The sequence below is a fragment of the Culicoides brevitarsis genome, chromosome 2 (assembly GCF_036172545.1).
Source record: "Culicoides brevitarsis isolate CSIRO-B50_1 chromosome 2, AGI_CSIRO_Cbre_v1, whole genome shotgun sequence".
Lineage (NCBI taxonomy): Eukaryota > Metazoa > Arthropoda > Insecta > Diptera > Ceratopogonidae > Culicoides > Culicoides brevitarsis.
This window is the reverse complement of record NC_087086.1, coordinates 37,192,266-37,210,564: the sequence shown is the minus strand read 5'-3', so window position 1 is coordinate 37,210,564 and position 18,299 is coordinate 37,192,266. Positions and strand designations below refer to the sequence as shown.

Sequence of the window (18,299 nt, the reverse complement as noted above, 5' to 3'; positions counted from 1 at the left end):
TATTTTAAAATTTAATAATCTCATTTATTCCTTAAACATATTTTTTTAGAAATAATTTTAAGCAAATTTTAATGAAAAAAATTTTAAATTTTAAAAATTCAAAAAAATCTAAAATTATTTTTTCTTATTTTTCACTTTTTAGTTCACAATTTTAAAAAAATTCACCACAAAAAATTTACCATCCCTACCATCTTAGATAATATAATTCTATTATCACCACACATGAGCGTCTTTTATATCAACAAGGTAGTATTAGGGCAAAAATTGTTGTTAAATACACCTTTGTAGACAACACATTTACGACAACGACGACGACCCAATGCAGTTAGTGATGAGTTTTGCTGTAAATAATAGTAGAAAAAAATTACAATCGAATCATGATTACACATATGAAACGGTCAGTTGATTGTTCATTTTTGAAGAGTGCGCGCGGTTTTTAAAGAGCTTCCCGTTAAACAGTAAAAAAAATGAATTTTTATCTTTCGAATATAAGATAAGGATTTTAGAGAATTCGTGATAAGATTATCAACACAGGAAAAAATAAATAAATAAACAAAAAATTAGGAGGAAATTTAAGAAGCTAATCAATCTTCATTGAAACATCGTTAGAAGATTATGTCAAAAGTGTTAAAATTAATTATTTCTTAAAATTGTTTTAAAATTGATTTTTTTAACCAGACAACAACAACAACAAAAGATGAAGAAAAAGTGAGTATTACAAACTTTTTCGTCACTTCCGAATTTTGTAATTTCTCTACTTGAAATTTTGTATTCAAGTCACGTCTTCGACATAAACAAAAAAAAATTTTTGATTGTTCGATAAAATTTTATCTACTTTCAATTTATTACATTTTTAACCAATAATTTTTTTTACATCGTCGATTAAATCTAATAATTTTTTCGTAACAAGTAGAACTTGTAATCGTCGTTGCTTTAGGCAACTTCCACTCCTCATTCGAGTAATAACAGCTCTCAATACAAACAAAAAAGTTGAAAAGATTTTTTTTTGCACTTTATTCAAAGAAGGTAATTAGCATTTTATTCATCAAAAAAGTTTAACAGATAATCGTTCTAATGCAATCAATACAACAATGCCTGTTTTCGTTGTTATTAATATTGCTTTATTATGCAATTTTATCAGTCAGTAGTTTTAGAGGCGTAGCACATGTGATGGTTTAGTACCCCATATAATAAATGTATAAAATTAAAATTTATGCATAAAAGGTACTTTTAATACGAGGTAATAAATTTGTGTAAGTTGTTATAATTATCGGGTTATTATATTGCAAGAGCTTTTGAGTAATTGGCGCAATTTGAATGAACAATTGATTGGAAAACTACAAGAACTAACAAGGCAAAAAAGTTTTGTTTCCTTGGACTTGAATTTATGTTCAAAGTTGAAAAAGTTTTTGAACTATTCTGATCTTTGTCTGAACAGTTGAAGGTTGGTTAAGAGTTGATTCAATGGAAAAGTTACAAGTTAAAGAAGACATGAAGATTGAAATTTTTATCTTTATGTCTTCTTAAAGTTTTTTATTCGTTAATCAACTTTTAACAAACCTTCAACCTTTTGGACAAAGATCAGAATACTTAGTTCAAAAACTTTTCCTTCTTTGAACATAAATTCAAGTCCAAGGAAACAAAAAACTTTTGCCTTGTTAGTTAGTCGAAAGGTTTTTTTAACTTTGAAGATGATGTAGCTCTCTAAATGATTTTTGAAAAGAACATGTTAAGAAATAAAAAGTTTTTTCTTCAACATGTTCTTTTCAAAAATCATTTAGAGAGCTATTTCGTCTAATTTCTCATTAAGAAATTTTTCATTGACATGTCTTAAGAAAAGTTTAAACTAAAATCATTTGGAATTTTCAGGTTTGTTAAGGGTTTTCAAACAAAAAAAAAATAGAAAAAAATTAATATAAAATACAAATTCCCTATGAATCAATCTTAATAAACCTTTTTTCAGAATACTTAGTTCAAAAACTTTTCCTTCTTTGAACATAAGAAAAAGATTGATCCCTTAAGGGAATTGATTTTAGAAGTCAATTTATTTGAACTCTTAATTTTTCAAAAAATCATCTTAAATTTCAAATTTTTAGTTAAATTCTAATTTGAAAATCCTTTCTAAGAAACTTTTTAAAATTGAAACCCTATGCAAAAAAAGGGGTCAGATTGATCCCTTAAGGAATCAAAATCTGAGTTTTTAAAATTGGAGGGTTCTAAAGTTTTGAATAAAACTTCAAAAATCGATTAGAAACTTGCTAATTTCGATTTTAAAGCAATTTTGATAAGCAAAATTCTTCTATTTGAAATTTTAGTATTCAATCACTCTCAAAACAGATTCTCGCTTCTCAATAGTTAGTTAAGCGAAAATCTGTTTCTTAAAACCATTGAATACTCTAAACTCAAATAGAAAAATTATGCTAATCAAAAATCTCAAAAAATATTTGAACTTCACTATCTGATGATTCATAATTAGCAACAGTTTATAGCCAATTACATCAAAACTATTCTTAATGAAATTCCCACTGATAAGAAACTATTTTTCGCCCAATTCAGACTTGTTTCCTTATCAGTAAATTCATCAAGTTCATTCCATATTCCACGTTTAATGACTTAATAAGTGATATGTTGACTTTTTTTCTCTTCTTCTGGAATTTCAAGGTTAACTTTAACTAACTATGGCTTTTGTCCCGTTTTATTTACTATTTATCATCATATCAGATCACGAGTCAGCAGAAAAGAATAAATTTGTAAGAACAATGTGTGCCATTAAAACATGCAGTCGTTTTTTAAGAACAATGCGATCTTCAGTATGAGTCATTTTCGGAGTACAATCGTTTCCATTTTTACATCAAATTATAAAAAAATGAAACAATCGACTTTGTTGATACAATTGTTGCGACATTTTTTAATATTTTTTCATGTTTGTTTGTTTTAAGTTTGTAAACAGTTTTAAACAAGATCACTTTTCGGTTAAAACAATAGCTTTTTGTACAAATGTTTGTTTTTAAAAGCGGCGCCGAGTTTAAAAAAAAACTTCTGGAAAATTCTTTTCTAATAAAACCTCAGATCAATCATGTCGTGCTCATAGTTGCATAATCGAAAACCGCAAACGGATCAAATTACTGATCTATTGTGATCTTGTGACACGCAAAGTCGTGGATGATGACAAAAGCAGGTCGAGTCTTTATTAACAAAAAAAATTTTATCATCACTTCCGTGGAACGCAAAACAAAAGAGAACAACCGGAAAGTCTTGACATTGATCATAATTAATGTTTTATCTAATTTTAGATGAATTTTTCAAAGTTTAAAATTTGAGCGCATTTCAGATTTGTTTTATCCAATCGCATGGAATATTGCGTGACATTTATCACAACTTTGTATCGCTTCAGTAAAAAAAAATCTAAAACGTCATGTCTTGATCTAGAATCATTCAAAGTCACACATGACTTCGTTTACAGAAGTGCGTTCATTCATTCGGATCAAAACAAAGGCAAAACAATTGCATTTCTGGTTGTCTTTGCCGTAATTCAATGAACGCTTTGAAGGAAAATTTTAAATTCCTGTAATTAAGTCGATTAATGAGATGTGAATTATTTGTTTATTGTCACAACTGCGCCGACATTCAATACTTTTGAAAATATCTCGACAGTTACTTGGTGCGAAAGATTTGCTTTGACAGGCATCAAAAATCGATTATTACAAAGGTCACGAGTTCTTTGTCCCAAATTCGTTATGCAAGACACAAAAAATAAAAAACTGCAACAGTTTTCCTTATATAACGTGACAAAAAAGAATTAGACACGTGAATTCCAAACAATTGCGTACGACAGCTCCTAATCAGTTGTTGAAACACTTACACACATGATAAAGTTCTAAATGTGTCCGATAATAGCTTTGTATGAGATTAACAATGGAGCGAACATGCGATTTTATTACAATTGCTCCGTATAGAAGTCGCGCCGCCAAGTAAACGAGAGTAATGAATAGTTTCTTGACTTCTTTATGTCGTCGTCGTTGTCGATTGTCACATAGTACGGAAACTTCGCTCTCTCGCAGTTTTTGTTGTGAACGTAGAACAAAAGCAAAACAGAGAGAAATGTCTGCGGCAAATGCCTTACCATGGATTATTTTTTCGCATACGTTTTTGTTTAAGAACATGATATGGATCGGTACAGCTGCTTGCAGATAAGAATGTATATGGAATTGTGTCGTTGCTGTGTAGAGATGAGGGACAAGTTGAAGGAGTCATAAATTGTAACTTTCAATTGAAACTCAAATTTCTTTTTTTCCTTTAAGTAAAGATGAGAAACTTGTCAAAAACACTCATCGTTTGCTTATCGGCTCCAATGTTTCTTTTAATTTCTTCATTTTCTTTTGCTTTAATTTTAAATAGTTTTTGAAGGAACACTTTGTTCCTTTTTAATTGTTTTTTTTCTCAATATTCATTTTTTGTCATCAGTTTTGAGATTATTTCATCATCTTCCATTCTTAAATTAAATTAAAATTTTACCCAAAGTAAAATCAAAGAAAGGACTTTCTTATTGCTTATTGAATTCACTTTGGCTCTTTAAACCACATTTCTTAATTTTTCTTGTTTCTATTTAGTTCGAAGTTGTTCAACGTCGATGACTTCAAATCTCCATATCCATTTTACCTTGAGTCTCTGTCCTTTATATGAGGTCCGTCTTAAGATGATTGTATCATTTCAACCTGCTTCATTGGAAATATTCGCAATGCACGATGTTTTCTAAAGTTCTATAAGGATGAACTGCCAATTCCCTTCCGAAGAACGCCTTTTTGAATTTTTATCGATTATTGATAGTTTGATTTTTGCTACTTATTGATTGTAGAACTTTAAGTTGTTTTGCTATATTTTTCATTTTCTTGAAAAATTAAGATTATCTGGGCAAACTGTCTGAAGTGTGATTTTTCAAAATTAAAATTCGTTCTTTGATAAAAACTTCTTAAGTAATATTATAAACTCAATGCTTTAACCTGAAATTATTTTAAATTTAATAAATTGAATAAAAATTAAAAATAATACTCACCAAAAATCCAAATACTTACCTAAAACTCTTTTCAATGAAATCTCCTCTCCATGAACTCCTCCAACTCGTACCTCATCACGCCATACAAAACAGAACGGGAAAATCGATATAGCACACTTGCTATGCTGTGCCGACTCCATAGGTACAAAAATACACAAAATACAGGTCTCGTTTGGAGACTGGCTTCACCAGTTAGTGTGAGAAAAATGTGATACTATGATGTTTAGTATGTATTCAGAATTCGATGCGCAAACATTAACTTTTTTTTTCGCATACAAAAAAATAAAAATTCATAAAAACAAGAAGAAGGAAAGAATGATACAGAGAAGAGAAAAATATACAATAAAATTATAAGAAATGCATTGAATCCTTTTGTATTTATATTTTCTCTGTACGAATAAATTATTGATGCGGTCTTTTTCTGCGGCAATATTGAACCAAAAACTTCGTGAAAGAAAACAAAGTTGTGAATGTGAACGATTCAAGATGAAATTAAGATAAAATAGTGTTAAAGAACAAATAATGTAAGTGACAAGAGAAAAACAAGTGGTAGGAGTTGTCGGAAATGAATCATCGGGAAATTGGAAATTTTTTCGATTAAAATCCTAAACAACGACTCGTTAATTTTTAATTGAGTCGGAAATTGAGTGCAGGAAAATCAATGTTTTTACAACAATTTTACAACAACAACAAAATTGTCACAATTTAAGAGAAAATTTATCTAAAGATTCCGCTAAATATTTGAGTGCAACTTCACAAATCTGTCGTTAACTTGTCTCAAAACTGTCTAAACTCATCAACTCTAAGCGATCATAATTTCATGTCTTTTTAAGCTCAGCTCTAAATTCTAATAATAAAACCGAGAACATCAAAAAACTTCAAAATATTTATGCATTAATATGACACGACAGCGCACTTCATCTTCATATTTTCGCTTCACTATTTTTTTTGTGAGTTATTTACATTTTAAGCATAAAACGTCATGTCATTTAAATTTTTCTCGCATATGACGCGTAAAATTCTCAAATAATTTAATTCTTGCCACAAAAATGATGAAGTACAAAATAACAAAATTTTTGCTTCATTTTGTTTGTAATTTTATTTTTTTATAGAATTGGGTGACCAGCGATTTTATGATTTTATTCTAATTAGAATCAATCGTAATTGCCAGAGTCTCGTGCTGAGTCATTCACTACTTCATCAAAGTTATAAATCAAAATCTTTTAATCCGTGAAGTACAACGATTATTAACCGCTATTCATGCCATGATCTGCTAATAATATTATGAAAGAAAACAAATAACAAACAAATGTGTTTAAACAGTTTTTTGTATAATTCTTTTTATAAAAAATGTCGTATTCGAGAAAAGTCATAAGCTAAAACGTGCTTATTTCTCATCATTATTTCTAATAATTTACAGCAAAATAAATTAATAAAATAAATAAAAATATAAAAATAAACATGAGATTAAAAAGTTTTTGTAAAAAAATCACACCTTTTACCGCGACAAGCCATATGACTTTTTTTTTCGGTAGATCACAAATTTGCTTGATTTCACAGTAAAATGCTAAAAATTTAAGTATATGTGCTTAACTAAGTAAACAAAAAAAAATTTTTTTTCGCTACAGAATTTTTTTTGATAAGATTGGACTTTCAATATCTAGAAGTTGCTAGATGAATGATGATGACTTGATGATAAGAAAAAACAGCAATTTATTTTACTCACAAGTTTTTTTTGCTTATCTTAAGTTTGTACAAAGTTACATTGTTTAAACAACCTTCTTTTGTGCCTAACTTGTCTTGACACTTAGTTAGATTCGTCGTTAAATATTGACTAATGTTGTAAAAAAAAGTTGTAAAAACCAAATATTTGCTGATAAAATTTATCCTTCCATGGAAAAATAGTTCAAATCACGTCAATCAAGCTGTTTTAAACAAATAGATCGATGACATAAATTACATTCATTGAACTTTTGGTTAGAACATATTTCAACCTAGTTTAGTTTTTATTGTTATTTTTAACAACTTGCTTAGTTACATTTATTCTGCATTAATATTAATTTTTAATATAATTCAATTTATATTTTAAATTTTATAAAAATTGGCAAATACCTGCCAAAGCAATGAATTTTCATTTTAAATGCAGGTTTTTGGAAAGAAAAGTTCATTGAATTATTGTTATTTTATTGGTGTAGGTCTTGTTATTGTCATCGTCACGAAACATGCAACAACACTACCTCGAACACTTTTCTAATCTAAATTAATTAATGTGAATATTTTTTTTTTGTGCAAAATAAAAAAATTAAAGCATAATTGAACAATATTGGCAACAATTTTTTAATTGCATCGCTTAATAAAGTTATCAATTTAAAAATTCTTGAGCTGCGAATTAAAATTCGCATAACTTAACTTGCTTGTTATTTTTATAAAAAATGTTTTTTTTTATTTGTGTAGGTATGAAAAGTTGTTATCTATAAAAAAAAATGTGTAATGATGGTTAAAATGGATCGATAAAATATTGGAAAAAAATTATAAATAATTTTAACCTTTTGATGGTTTGTTGGGATCGTTTCATAATATTGATTGTAAAATTATCATACAATATCATTGTTCAAACCATAGTAAAATAAATAGAAAAAAAAATAACATTCATATTTTCAATTAACAAAGAGGACATCTTCAGTAATTAGCTTTAAAAAAGGTTCATTCAAAATGTTAAATTGTAACTTTAGTTTTTGTAACACTAAAAGAAATTGATGTCAGATATAGAGTCTTTCAACCATACTTCTTTTTCAGTTCAGCAAAGTATATTATAATTTTGCTTTTTGATATCCATGAAAAAAAAAGACTTTTCGTATATGATATCTTATACTTTTTTCTCGAAACTTGAAGAAATTTGTTCATAACGGGGTTTTGCTTATTAGTTTTAATATGTTGAGTTAGTTAAATTGTTTAGTTTTTAAATTATCGGCTAAGGATTTGTATTGAATTCTCTTGTATCTGCTGTATTTTGAGCTCATCGAAAGGGATTTCGATGATCAATCGAATGATTATTCGTCGCCAATAATATATCGGATTGTATGGGAACATTCATTGTTACATTTTTCGAAATGTTCCATTCCTCTAGTAGAACTACCTCCTTAGGTACATTTCTCATTTCGACAATTAGAAGTATGAAGTATATCAGTTATTTTATCAGTAAAATGTGTACAAAATTTAAGCTAAAAAAAAATATGAAAAGAGGTTATTAGGGCAAAATGATCAGAATTTAGAAAATTTTATAAAAAGCATTTTAGTTACCTTACCTCAGTCTTACCTTTTGTTTAACTTCTTCTATTTGCTGAATAAATTATTAGATTCTCATTTTCAGCTTATTTGACAATTTATTTCGCTTCTCATTCAATTTCATCTTTAAATCAATTTTAAACTTTATTTTTTTTGAAAAATCTGAAAAAAAATTAACTTAAAATTTTTACAAGTCACTTTTGAGCCCAACCCTCCGTCAAAAGGTTAAAAATACCAACAACTTTATCGAAAAAATTTCCAATCCAATAAAATATGCAAAATTCATTCCTTACATGTTCCATCCACAAAAAAAAACTTTACAAGTCTTTAAAAAATTTTTCAGATGCCCATGAAAACTTCAACATAAGCGCACCTTTCAACACAAAATTAACACATTAAAAAACAACTACACGAAAAAAAATTATTTTAAAGGAAATAACAAAACTGTGCATGTCCTCTCTCCCGTGCATACGCAATAAAAGTATTTGTTCAGACAAGACATAAACAATCAGTATTATTTAAGACGTTGTGAGAATAAATAAACGCGCAAATGGAAGTGTGTTGTTTAAAAATGGCATCCAGATGCAGGTAAATATACATAAATTGTTGTAATAATTTGTTTTTAATTTTCGTCGATATATGATAAAAACATGAATTTTCAATTATTTAGAATTCTTTTGTATATTTTTTGGTGTGACGCATTTTTACTACTTTGAGTTTATTAAATGCACGTGCATTGAATTAAAAAATGAAGCTCGTCTGATTACAATTGCAACGGTTATTTTAGTTTCGCTTTTCTTCGTCGTCTTTTGATGAAAGTCTGCAATAAAAGGGCTCGAAGAATGCATGAAAAAGTAATTAAACTTAATGCGAGTTAAATTTATGTCTTTTCAACTTCAAACAAGAAGAGAAGACAAAATTGATTATTTACGAGTCTACTTCATGCACCAGAAGTTAGAAAACTGTTAGCGACACATTTTCTCAACTTTTAATCATTAATCATCAAATAAATAAGTCTCAATGTGAAATATTCGCATACATAAAATAATTCGGTGTCAACATGAACATTAAATCAATTTTTAATTAGATTATTTATTGCGATAGAACAACTAAAAAAATTATTGACAAATGTTCCCTCCATATGGTTCACTCAAAAAAATAAAAAAAAAATTCTAATAAATTTTTATAACACTTTGAATGTTTTAACATCAAATTAATTACAGCAAAAAAAACATGTACAGAAGAGGGCAAAAAGTGAATTAATTTACAAATAAATTTATCAGAACACGCATAAATCTTTATTACACGTTTATTTAGCGTTTATTTGGTGCGTTTAGTGACCAGAAAATGTTTCTATGTGAATCGTAATGATTAACGAGTGAATTAATCATTGGGGTATTGTTTGTTTTTTTTTTCTCTGAGGCGAGACGATGTTAAATTAGCTACCATGTGATTTTTATGGAATGTGGTTGTCGAAAAATAAAAACAAAGAAAATGGAGACGTCTGGTTTTTTTAATAAAAAAAATATTTCAAAAAATTGTTTATGACAGATGGTAAAAATATTGATTAATTGGAGGTCATTATGCAAAAATTTTTCCTTGAAGGATTTGATTAATTTTTTTTTTAAATTAAAAAAAAAATAATTTTTCAATTTTTTTTTTATTAAAATTCAAAATATTAGAAAATTAAAAAAAAATAAATTTAAAAAATTTGTCTATTATTTTAAAATTATTTATTAATTAATTATTTAATTAATTAATTTAATTTAATTTTAAATTATTTAAATTAAAAATTATTTTCAGATATTTTTTTTTAAATTTAATATTTTTATAATTTTTTTTAATAATTTAAAATAAAATAATGCACATTTACTTGAATAATTTTTTTTAAATAATTATATTAAAGTTTAGATGGAATTAGAATAAAAAATTATATAATTAATTAATAAAAAAATTAAAATTTATTTAATAAAATTTTATTAAAAAAAAAAATTAATTAAAAAAAAATTTTTTAAAAAAAATTTAATTTTTAATTTAAAAAAAAATTAAATTGTACTTAATAAAATTTTTAATAACAATTTTAAGTACAATTTAATTTTTTTATATTCAAAATAAATTTAAAAATCAAATTTTATTTAATAAAATTTTTAATTTAATGAAAATTTTTTAAATAAATTAATTAAATAAAAATCATTCAAAAATTATTTTTTATAATTATTTTAAAAATTTAATTTTATTTAAAATAAATTAATTAATTTCTAATCATAAAACTAAATTAATTTTTTAAATATTAAAATTTTTCCTTAACAAATATCAACTCAAAAAATTATTTTTTCTTAACTTTTAGCTTTAACAATTCCAACAATGGCTGATTTTTGAATTTCTGCTTTGTGAAATTGTATTAAAATGACCAAATATGTAGCGATAGTTATCATCATCTAAAAAAATATAAAATTTTTACATGAGAAAATTTCTCTTAAAATCACTTACAGAACCCAACGTTGAAAAACTAATATTAAAAAATCCATTAGCTGAAAACTTGACTTCTTGCTGAATTAATTGCAGTAAAAATTCGTGTCCAATAGCACTGCATTCCCGATTTTTATCGATTTTCTTACAAAAAACATGTAATGTGTTCTCAATATTTGATGTCTGAAAAATTTCTTTAAGGCATTAAATATTTTTTTTAATGAAAAAAAGAGTTTTTACCGCATTCGAGCAACCATGAATGCCATTCGCCATCAAAACAAGTAAAAATATTTTTTGTACAAGCAACATTAGAGTTTCAGTCAAAGATGTTTCTACTTCGTCATCAATCAAATAAACGTAGATCCAGTAAAAGTAACAAACGAAATTCACGAAAAAAAGCGTGATGATTGTCAAAAGTGACATTCCGAAACATTTATTGATGCAAAAAGTGGCTTCCCAAAGTTTCGAATAAATGCTCTTCATTGTGGTAATTTTCTTAAAAATTTGATGAAATTCCATCGAATCTGAACTCAAAAACTTTTCAAGCCGATTTTGGATGATTTTCATTCTCAATTTTATCAAATCGATGTAAAACACGAATTTTAAGCAGCTTGTTGAAATAATATTTGTTCCAATTCTCGTAAAAATGGCAAGAAAAATTGGTCGATTTTCGATAAAAATATCATTAAAAAGACTTCCAACAAAAATCGTTGAAAGAAAAATCATTGAAACAAAAAATTTTCTCTTCAAAATCTTCTTTTGCTTCGAATAATCAGTCACCACGAGCAATTCAAACTGCAACTCAGTGTCAACAGCTTCACATAATCTCAGTAAATCCGTGTGACTTTTTACCGTGACATCCGTGCAAACAAAAATTGTCACCAAAGTCAACAACTCGCCAAAGAATATCGCATTGCGACATAATACTTCGAGGGTTTTCCATTCGTTTCTTGCGTCAGAAAGGAAAAATGTTCCAAGAATTGTGACACAAAATAGAATTTTTGCGAATCTCACGGAATTTTTGTTAGAAAAAAGTAAAAAACACGAGAAAATTTTAAAAACTAAGAAAAATTTTTGGAATTCTTGCACGAAGAAATTTTCGTCAGGAGTGAACATTTCCGTTTTGAAGAGGGAACTAAACTTTTAAATCAGGAAAAAATAGAATTTAATGCCTTATTTACATTTGAAACCATGAGTATTAGTAATTTCTGTAATTTGCTCGTCTCAGAGGATTACATTTGTAACACGTGCGGTATTTTAAGCTGCAAACTCAGACAGTTCGTTAGTTACAATATTCATTTCTATTGAAGCGTTTGTGATTTTTTTTTTATTTTTTTTTAAAACTGACTTATTATTATTAGTTTGAATTAACAAAAAGGCGAATTCCAAATTTCAACTGAATTTTTATATTTTGAAGCTCTCAAGCCTAAAAATTCAATATAAATCTGTCAATTTGAATTTTCTCTAATTATTTTTTTTTATTTACTTCAAAATTTTAAGTTTGAATTAGCTAAATGGCGATTTTCAAATTTCAATTTATTTTTCATTTAATTTCTATCATTTTTGAATCTATTAAATCAAGAAAGTTTATTTGAAATTTCTGAATTTGATAGATTTTGAATGTTATTTTCTCATTTTCTTCAAAATTTTATATTTGAATTAACAAAAAGCGATTTTCAAATTTTATAACTGTCATTTTTTGAATTGACATTTACGATTTTTTTTTATTAAAAAAAAGTTTTCAACGACTAAAATTTTTAACATAAAATTTAATTTATCATCTTCTTGAGTAATTTTAGTAAATTTGCATTAATTCCATTTAAAAATCGATTTCTTCACATTTTTTGTCCTAATTTCAAATTTATTACCACAAAAACATGTTCAACCCATCCCTTAAACATTCCGCAATTATTTTGATTACTTTCATTTAATTTTAATAAAATTCCGCTTTTCTGCTCATAATTCATGTTTGCAAAGTAATTTCGCTGTTCGCCGATCGGATTCTCATAAATCAACATTCATTGTAAACACTCCCTAAAACATGCAAAACCTCGTTTGTTGGTTACGCAAACATATCAAAAAAGTTTTTCGACTCTGAAGTACAGACATGGTCAATATTTGAAGAGTTTCGTCTACTTAACATGAAATTTTTATCACTTTTTCCCTCAAAATTTTTTGATTTTTCATCAGAACAACTCTTCCGTTGCCGGCACTTTATTCGCGTAATAAACAAATTAAACCGCTCAACACGAAATTACTTCATTTGTTCTTGCTTAGAAACCCTTTTTCCGCGTAAATGACGCGAAGTGATGACCTTGACATTGAAAAACGATTCTATTGTAACAAACAGTTGCGGTAATTATTACAGCCATGTGATGTGCCCATGCGATACGCGATGCAGACAAGAAAACGAGACAGAATGAGAACCAAAACAGAATTCACAAAAATTTTACTCGAATGAGCGTTTGTTCGGGTTTTTGTGACAAAAAAATGGATTTTTAATGCTTTTTGTTCGTGAGCCGGAAAAAAATCAGGCAAATCTGATGTGATGATGACAATTGTTTTGTTGGCATGCAATCTTGCGAAACGACGCTTGAAATCCGAGAAACCGCAAGTCTTTGACACGATGACTTTGTGACGCCTTCTTTGAGTGAATGAAAAGTTTTTTCAAGATTTCTGATGAAAAATCGAGTCTAGACAAGAAAATTTGTCTCCAACAAGTCTTTATGAGGGAAAAAGTGATAAAAATTTCATGTTTAGTAGACGAAACTCTTCAAATATTGACCATGTCTGTACTTCGACAAATATTTTTCCATAAAATGAGTTGAAATAATTTTTTTTTTGTGGAAATGACATTGGCTTTTTTGTCGTTTTTGTAATTTTTCGATCAATAAGGGACAGTTTTTGTGTTATTTTCAAACGTAGGTCAAAAGTTATAAGTTTGTTTAAAGAAGGCAACAAAAAATCTTAATTGCTCGTTATAAAATAGGTCGTAAAGTTCAATCGACGTCAAGAAGGTTGTTAAATAATTGCTTATCGCAATGGATGATTAGAAGTTTTTATATTTTTTAATTAGCTGAATGTTGATTTTCATATAAAATTTTTTAAAAGTGCTTAAGATTTCCAATTTTTAATAAAAAAAGGTCAATTACAAAAAAATTTGAAATAAATAGAATTTAAGTAAAATATTTAAATTAATTTTAATTAATTTTTTAATTTTTTTTAATATTTAAATTTAATTTAAAATTTTTAAAAATTAATTTAATTTTTAAAAATTAATTTTTTTTATTTATTTTTTGAAAAAAAAACATTAAAAAACAAAAAAAAATAATTTAAAATTGAATTTTTGAAGCTGTTTAAAAAAATATCAACGGTCAATTTAAAAAATGACAGTTGTAAAATTTGTAAATCGCCTTTTCGCTAATTTTAACTTCAATTTTTGAAGAAAATAAAAAAAATAATTGAAAAAAAATCAAATAAAAAAAAATTTAACTTGAACATATAGATTTAACAATTTCTTAAAAATTAGAATTTCGAAAAAAAAATTGTTGAAATTTGTAATTCGCCTACTTGTTAATTCAAATTATATTTTTTTTACAAATATGTATTAAGTTTTTGATAAAATATTTTTTTTTTAATTTAAAATCAATTTTTACGAATTTTCAACTAAAATTTTACAATTTTTATCATTTCAGGTCACCTGGCGCCGTCGTACGTGACATCACACGCCTTCCCAATGCCACAACGTCGCACGATTGCGGCTCATTATCACGTGTCGTGATGGTACGGAAGACAGATCAACGACTAATTAACCACGTTGGTCCCAAAAAGGCAAGTTTCGAGTGCATCTTTTGCATTTTTAATTAAAAAACTTTTAACATTTCCCTTCTCGTCGCATATAAATAGGACCCGCAATGCGAGTTGATCACATTAGAAACGATTCAAACGTATCGCGGGCACAAACCCGAACGAACAGTTGTCATCAAAAAGTCACGCGATCTCTCAAATAGCGAAATGAGGTCTTCTCTGTCGCCCTGTCGATCTTTGCTGAACTCCACGAGCAGCGAAAAAGATACAAGAAGTCTTCTCACAAACGGCACCGATGAAATTGACGGAAGTTTTGACATGACAGACTCGAATGCGAACTCGAACGATAAGAACAACAACGAAAACTCCCCCGCGGTCCTCAATAAAATGCAACAACGAGCTTCCGTGCGTGAAAGTAGTGTGAGTTTCGCGACTTCCACAGAAAGTCTCGTGGAACGATTGAAGTCGAGTGAGCGTTTTAGCAACCGGAAATCGAAATCGCCGTCGCCAATTGTTCGGAGATGCACGAGCGCCGGCACCGGATTCACAGACTTTGAAATTGATTGTCTCAAGGCGCACAACGAATATCGCAGCAAACACGGCGTGCCTTCGCTGAAGCTCAATAAACGGTTGTGTCGATATGCGGAGGAATGGGCGCGAGTAATTGCCGCTCGCGGGGTCCTGGCGCATCGCAGTAACAGCGAATATGGCGAAAATATCTTTTGTGTGTGGAGTTCGAGCGTTTTGGCGACGGGCGTTGTGAGCGGAAGAGAACCTGTCGATAATTGGTATAGCGAAGTCGATAAACATGTGTTCGGAAAGGAGCCAAGTACGCTGAAAACGGGACATTTTACGCAAGTTGTGTGGAAGGATAGTCGGGAATTGGGCGTTGGTGTTGGAAGTAATAGGTAAGAAAGTATTTTTTGTGCCTTTTAAAGTGAATTTTATTCAAGTTTTATCTTATTTTGATGAAAAATTATTTTTCCCAATGCACATTTTAAAATTTTTCTTAAAGAATAATTTTCATTTTTTTCCCCAATGCACATTTTATGCTTTTTCATTTCATATAAATTTTTATTTTGTCCCATAGCACATTTAGAAATATTTTCCCAGTTTACATTTTTATTTTAAAGCCAAGTGAAAATTTTTTATTTTGCACCTAATGCACATTTTGTTATTAAAATTTTATTAAATTTTAAAAAATTATTGTAAAAATTTTCGTAATTTTAAAGCCTTTTTCCCATAGCACAATATAAATTTTGAGCCCAAGTCACAATTTAAAATTTTTATATCAAAAAAATTTCAATTTCTGTTCCAATAAGTACTTTTGATTTTACTCCCAATGCGCATTTTAAAATATTGAATTTGTACAAATTTAAATTTTTGCCCTATTGCAAATTTTTATTTTTTCCCAATGCAAATCTTATAAATTTTACCCAATGCAAAATCGAAAAATTTTACCTAAAGCACATTCTAAATTTTTAAAAAATTTAATTTTTGCCCTAAAATGTATTTTATGATTTTTACCCGATGGATATTTTAAAAAATTTAACTCAAAGCACATTTAAAATTTTTGAACCCAATGCACATTTTTTTCTTTTATTTATTTTTTTTTTATTTTTTTGATTTCTTGTAATTTTGAAGTTATTTTTTCCAAATCCTAATTTTAATTTTTACCCAATGAATTTTTTTTGCCCAATGCATATTTTGAATTTTTAGAAAAGCATATTTTTAAGTTTTCATATCATGTAAATTTTAATTTTGTCCCTTAACACATTTAGAAAATTTCTCCCAGTTCACATTTTAAATTTTCATCCAATTAAAAAAAATTTTTTTTTGACCCAATGCACATTTTGTAGTTTAAATGTAATTGATTTATCCCAATGCGCATTTTAAAATATTGAGCTTGTACAAATTTAAATTTTTTTATTTTTTCCTAATGCAAATTTTATAATTTTTACCTAAAGCGAATATGAAAAATTTAAGCCTAAAGCACATTCTAAAATTTTAATTTTTTTGAAAATTTTAATTTTTACCCTAAAATGTATTTTATGATTTTTACCCGATGCAAAATAAGCCCAATGCAAATTTAAAAATTTTGAACCCAATGCACATTTTCAAATTTAAAAATAATTTTTTTTTAAATATTTTCAGATCTGGTCAAACTTATGTCGTATGCAATTACGATCCTCCCGGCAATTTCATCGGCAGTTTCTCGGAAAATGTTCCCCCAATCGGCGGATTTCCCATACCAAAGATCGTCATCGACAAATCGTATGACTCTGACACTCCCGATGACTTTACTGATTTTGCCAAAGCTATGTTGCGCCATCACAATGAATTCCGGAAACGACATGGAGCACATGAGCTAAAGTAATTTTTTTTCAATTTCCTCAAAATTTTTATCTTAAAAATCAATTTTTATACTCAGATTAAACAAAATCCTCACCAAAGACGCACAACATTGGGCCGAAATCCTTGCGCGCGACGATCGCTTCACGTATCGACAGAATTCCGCGTACGGCGAGAATCTTTACTGCCTTTGGTCGTCGGATCGCAATGCAAAAGTGAGCCCCAAGGAAATTTGTCGTTCGTGGTATGACGAAGTGAAGGAATATAATTTCGATACGGAACCACGTGGCGTTTTGAAGGCAGGGCAATTTACGCAACTCGTCTGGAAAGCGTCGAAAGATCTCGGCATCGGCATGGCGAAGACAAAAAAGGGAAAAGTTCTTGTTGTGGCAACGTATTATCCGCGTGGAAATATTATCGGGCAGTTTATGCTGAATGTGGGACGAGGAAGATTTTAAAAAAAACTGAAGGAGAAGGAAAGAAAAGACTTTTGACATGAAATTTGTGCCATCCCCGCGGTTTCCCGATTTTTATTAGAAAAAAAACAAACGAAATGGAAAATTTTTTGCATGCTTTTCTTTGTAAATTAACGTTTTTTAGTTTTAGGTCAAGTATTTATGGAAAAAAATAATAAATTAACAGTGAAATATTTAAAATAAGGCAAAAATTCTAAATTTTTAAAAAGGTAGCGAGCTCGATATGTTTTGTTTTCAGCTAACGTTCTTGCAATAAAAAATGTTTTTTTAGAATAAAATTTTGCTTGTTTTAATTTTTTGTAGATTTCTATTGAGATTAAGTAAGTTTTTGAATAAAATTATTTTTTTTAAATTAAAAAAAAATAAGTTGAATTAGCAAGAAGGCGATTCTCAAATTTTTTTTCTTTTGAAATTATTTTTTTTTATTTTTCTTCTAAAATTATAAAAACTTAACAATAAAGTTGCAAAAAATTAACATCATGTGGAAAATTAAACAAAATATTAATTTAAAAATTTTTAGAAATAAAATGCAAATTTAAAAAACATAACCTCAAAATTTGTAAAAAAAAATAGGATAAAAAAATATTTTGTTTTAATTTTTTGTTGATTTTTCTTGAAAATATACTTTAAAATTAAAAAAAGTTTTTAAATTAAATTTTAAAAATTTTGATTTGAATTAGCAAGAAGCGATTTTCAAATTTTTACGATTTTTTTTCTTTTATTTTTCTATTCTTTTTTTTGCTAAAATATGAAAATTAGCAAAATTAAAAAAAAAGTAACAACATGATCTTAGAAAAAATTAAAAAAAAAATAAAATTTATAAAAATATAACCTCAAAATTTGTAAAAAAAATTTCT

The 18,299-nt window shown here is 27.6% G+C and overlaps 1 protein-coding gene across 3 annotated transcripts; it reads left to right on the top strand.

The window, feature by feature from the left end:
• Positions 1 to 579: 579 nt before the first annotated feature.
• On the top strand, positions 580 to 17,705 carry LOC134830072 (uncharacterized). 3 transcript variants are annotated; one of them, XM_063843434.1, is made up of 6 exons: positions 580 to 708; positions 8,682 to 8,926; positions 14,503 to 14,638; positions 14,714 to 15,522; positions 16,769 to 16,987; positions 17,046 to 17,705. In XM_063843434.1, the coding sequence occupies exons 2-6, from the start codon at positions 8,889 to 8,891 to the stop codon at positions 17,422 to 17,424; spliced, it is 1,581 nt and encodes a 526-aa protein (XP_063699504.1). In that variant the 5' UTR covers positions 580 to 708; positions 8,682 to 8,888; the 3' UTR covers positions 17,425 to 17,705. The 3 variants fall into 3 exon arrangements, with proteins under 3 accessions (XP_063699504.1, XP_063699503.1, XP_063699505.1); XM_063843433.1 differs by lacking the exon at positions 580 to 708 and adding an exon at positions 5,308 to 5,577; XM_063843435.1 differs by lacking the exons at positions 580 to 708; positions 8,682 to 8,926 and adding an exon at positions 5,308 to 5,577.
• The last annotated feature ends 594 nt before the right edge of the window (positions 17,706 to 18,299 follow it).

Excerpts from the sequence above, each read along its gene's own strand:
- LOC134830072 (XM_063843434.1), top strand. The coding sequence starts at position 8,889 with ATGGAAGTGTGTTGTTTAAAAATGGCATCCAGATGCAG. Across the intron at positions 14,639-14,713 it reads ACCACGTTGGTCCCAAAAAG|GACCCGCAATGCGAGTTGAT; the intron begins GCAAGTTTCGAG and ends GCATATAAATAG. Across the intron at positions 15,523-16,768 it reads GTTGGTGTTGGAAGTAATAG|ATCTGGTCAAACTTATGTCG; the intron begins GTAAGAAAGTAT and ends AAATATTTTCAG.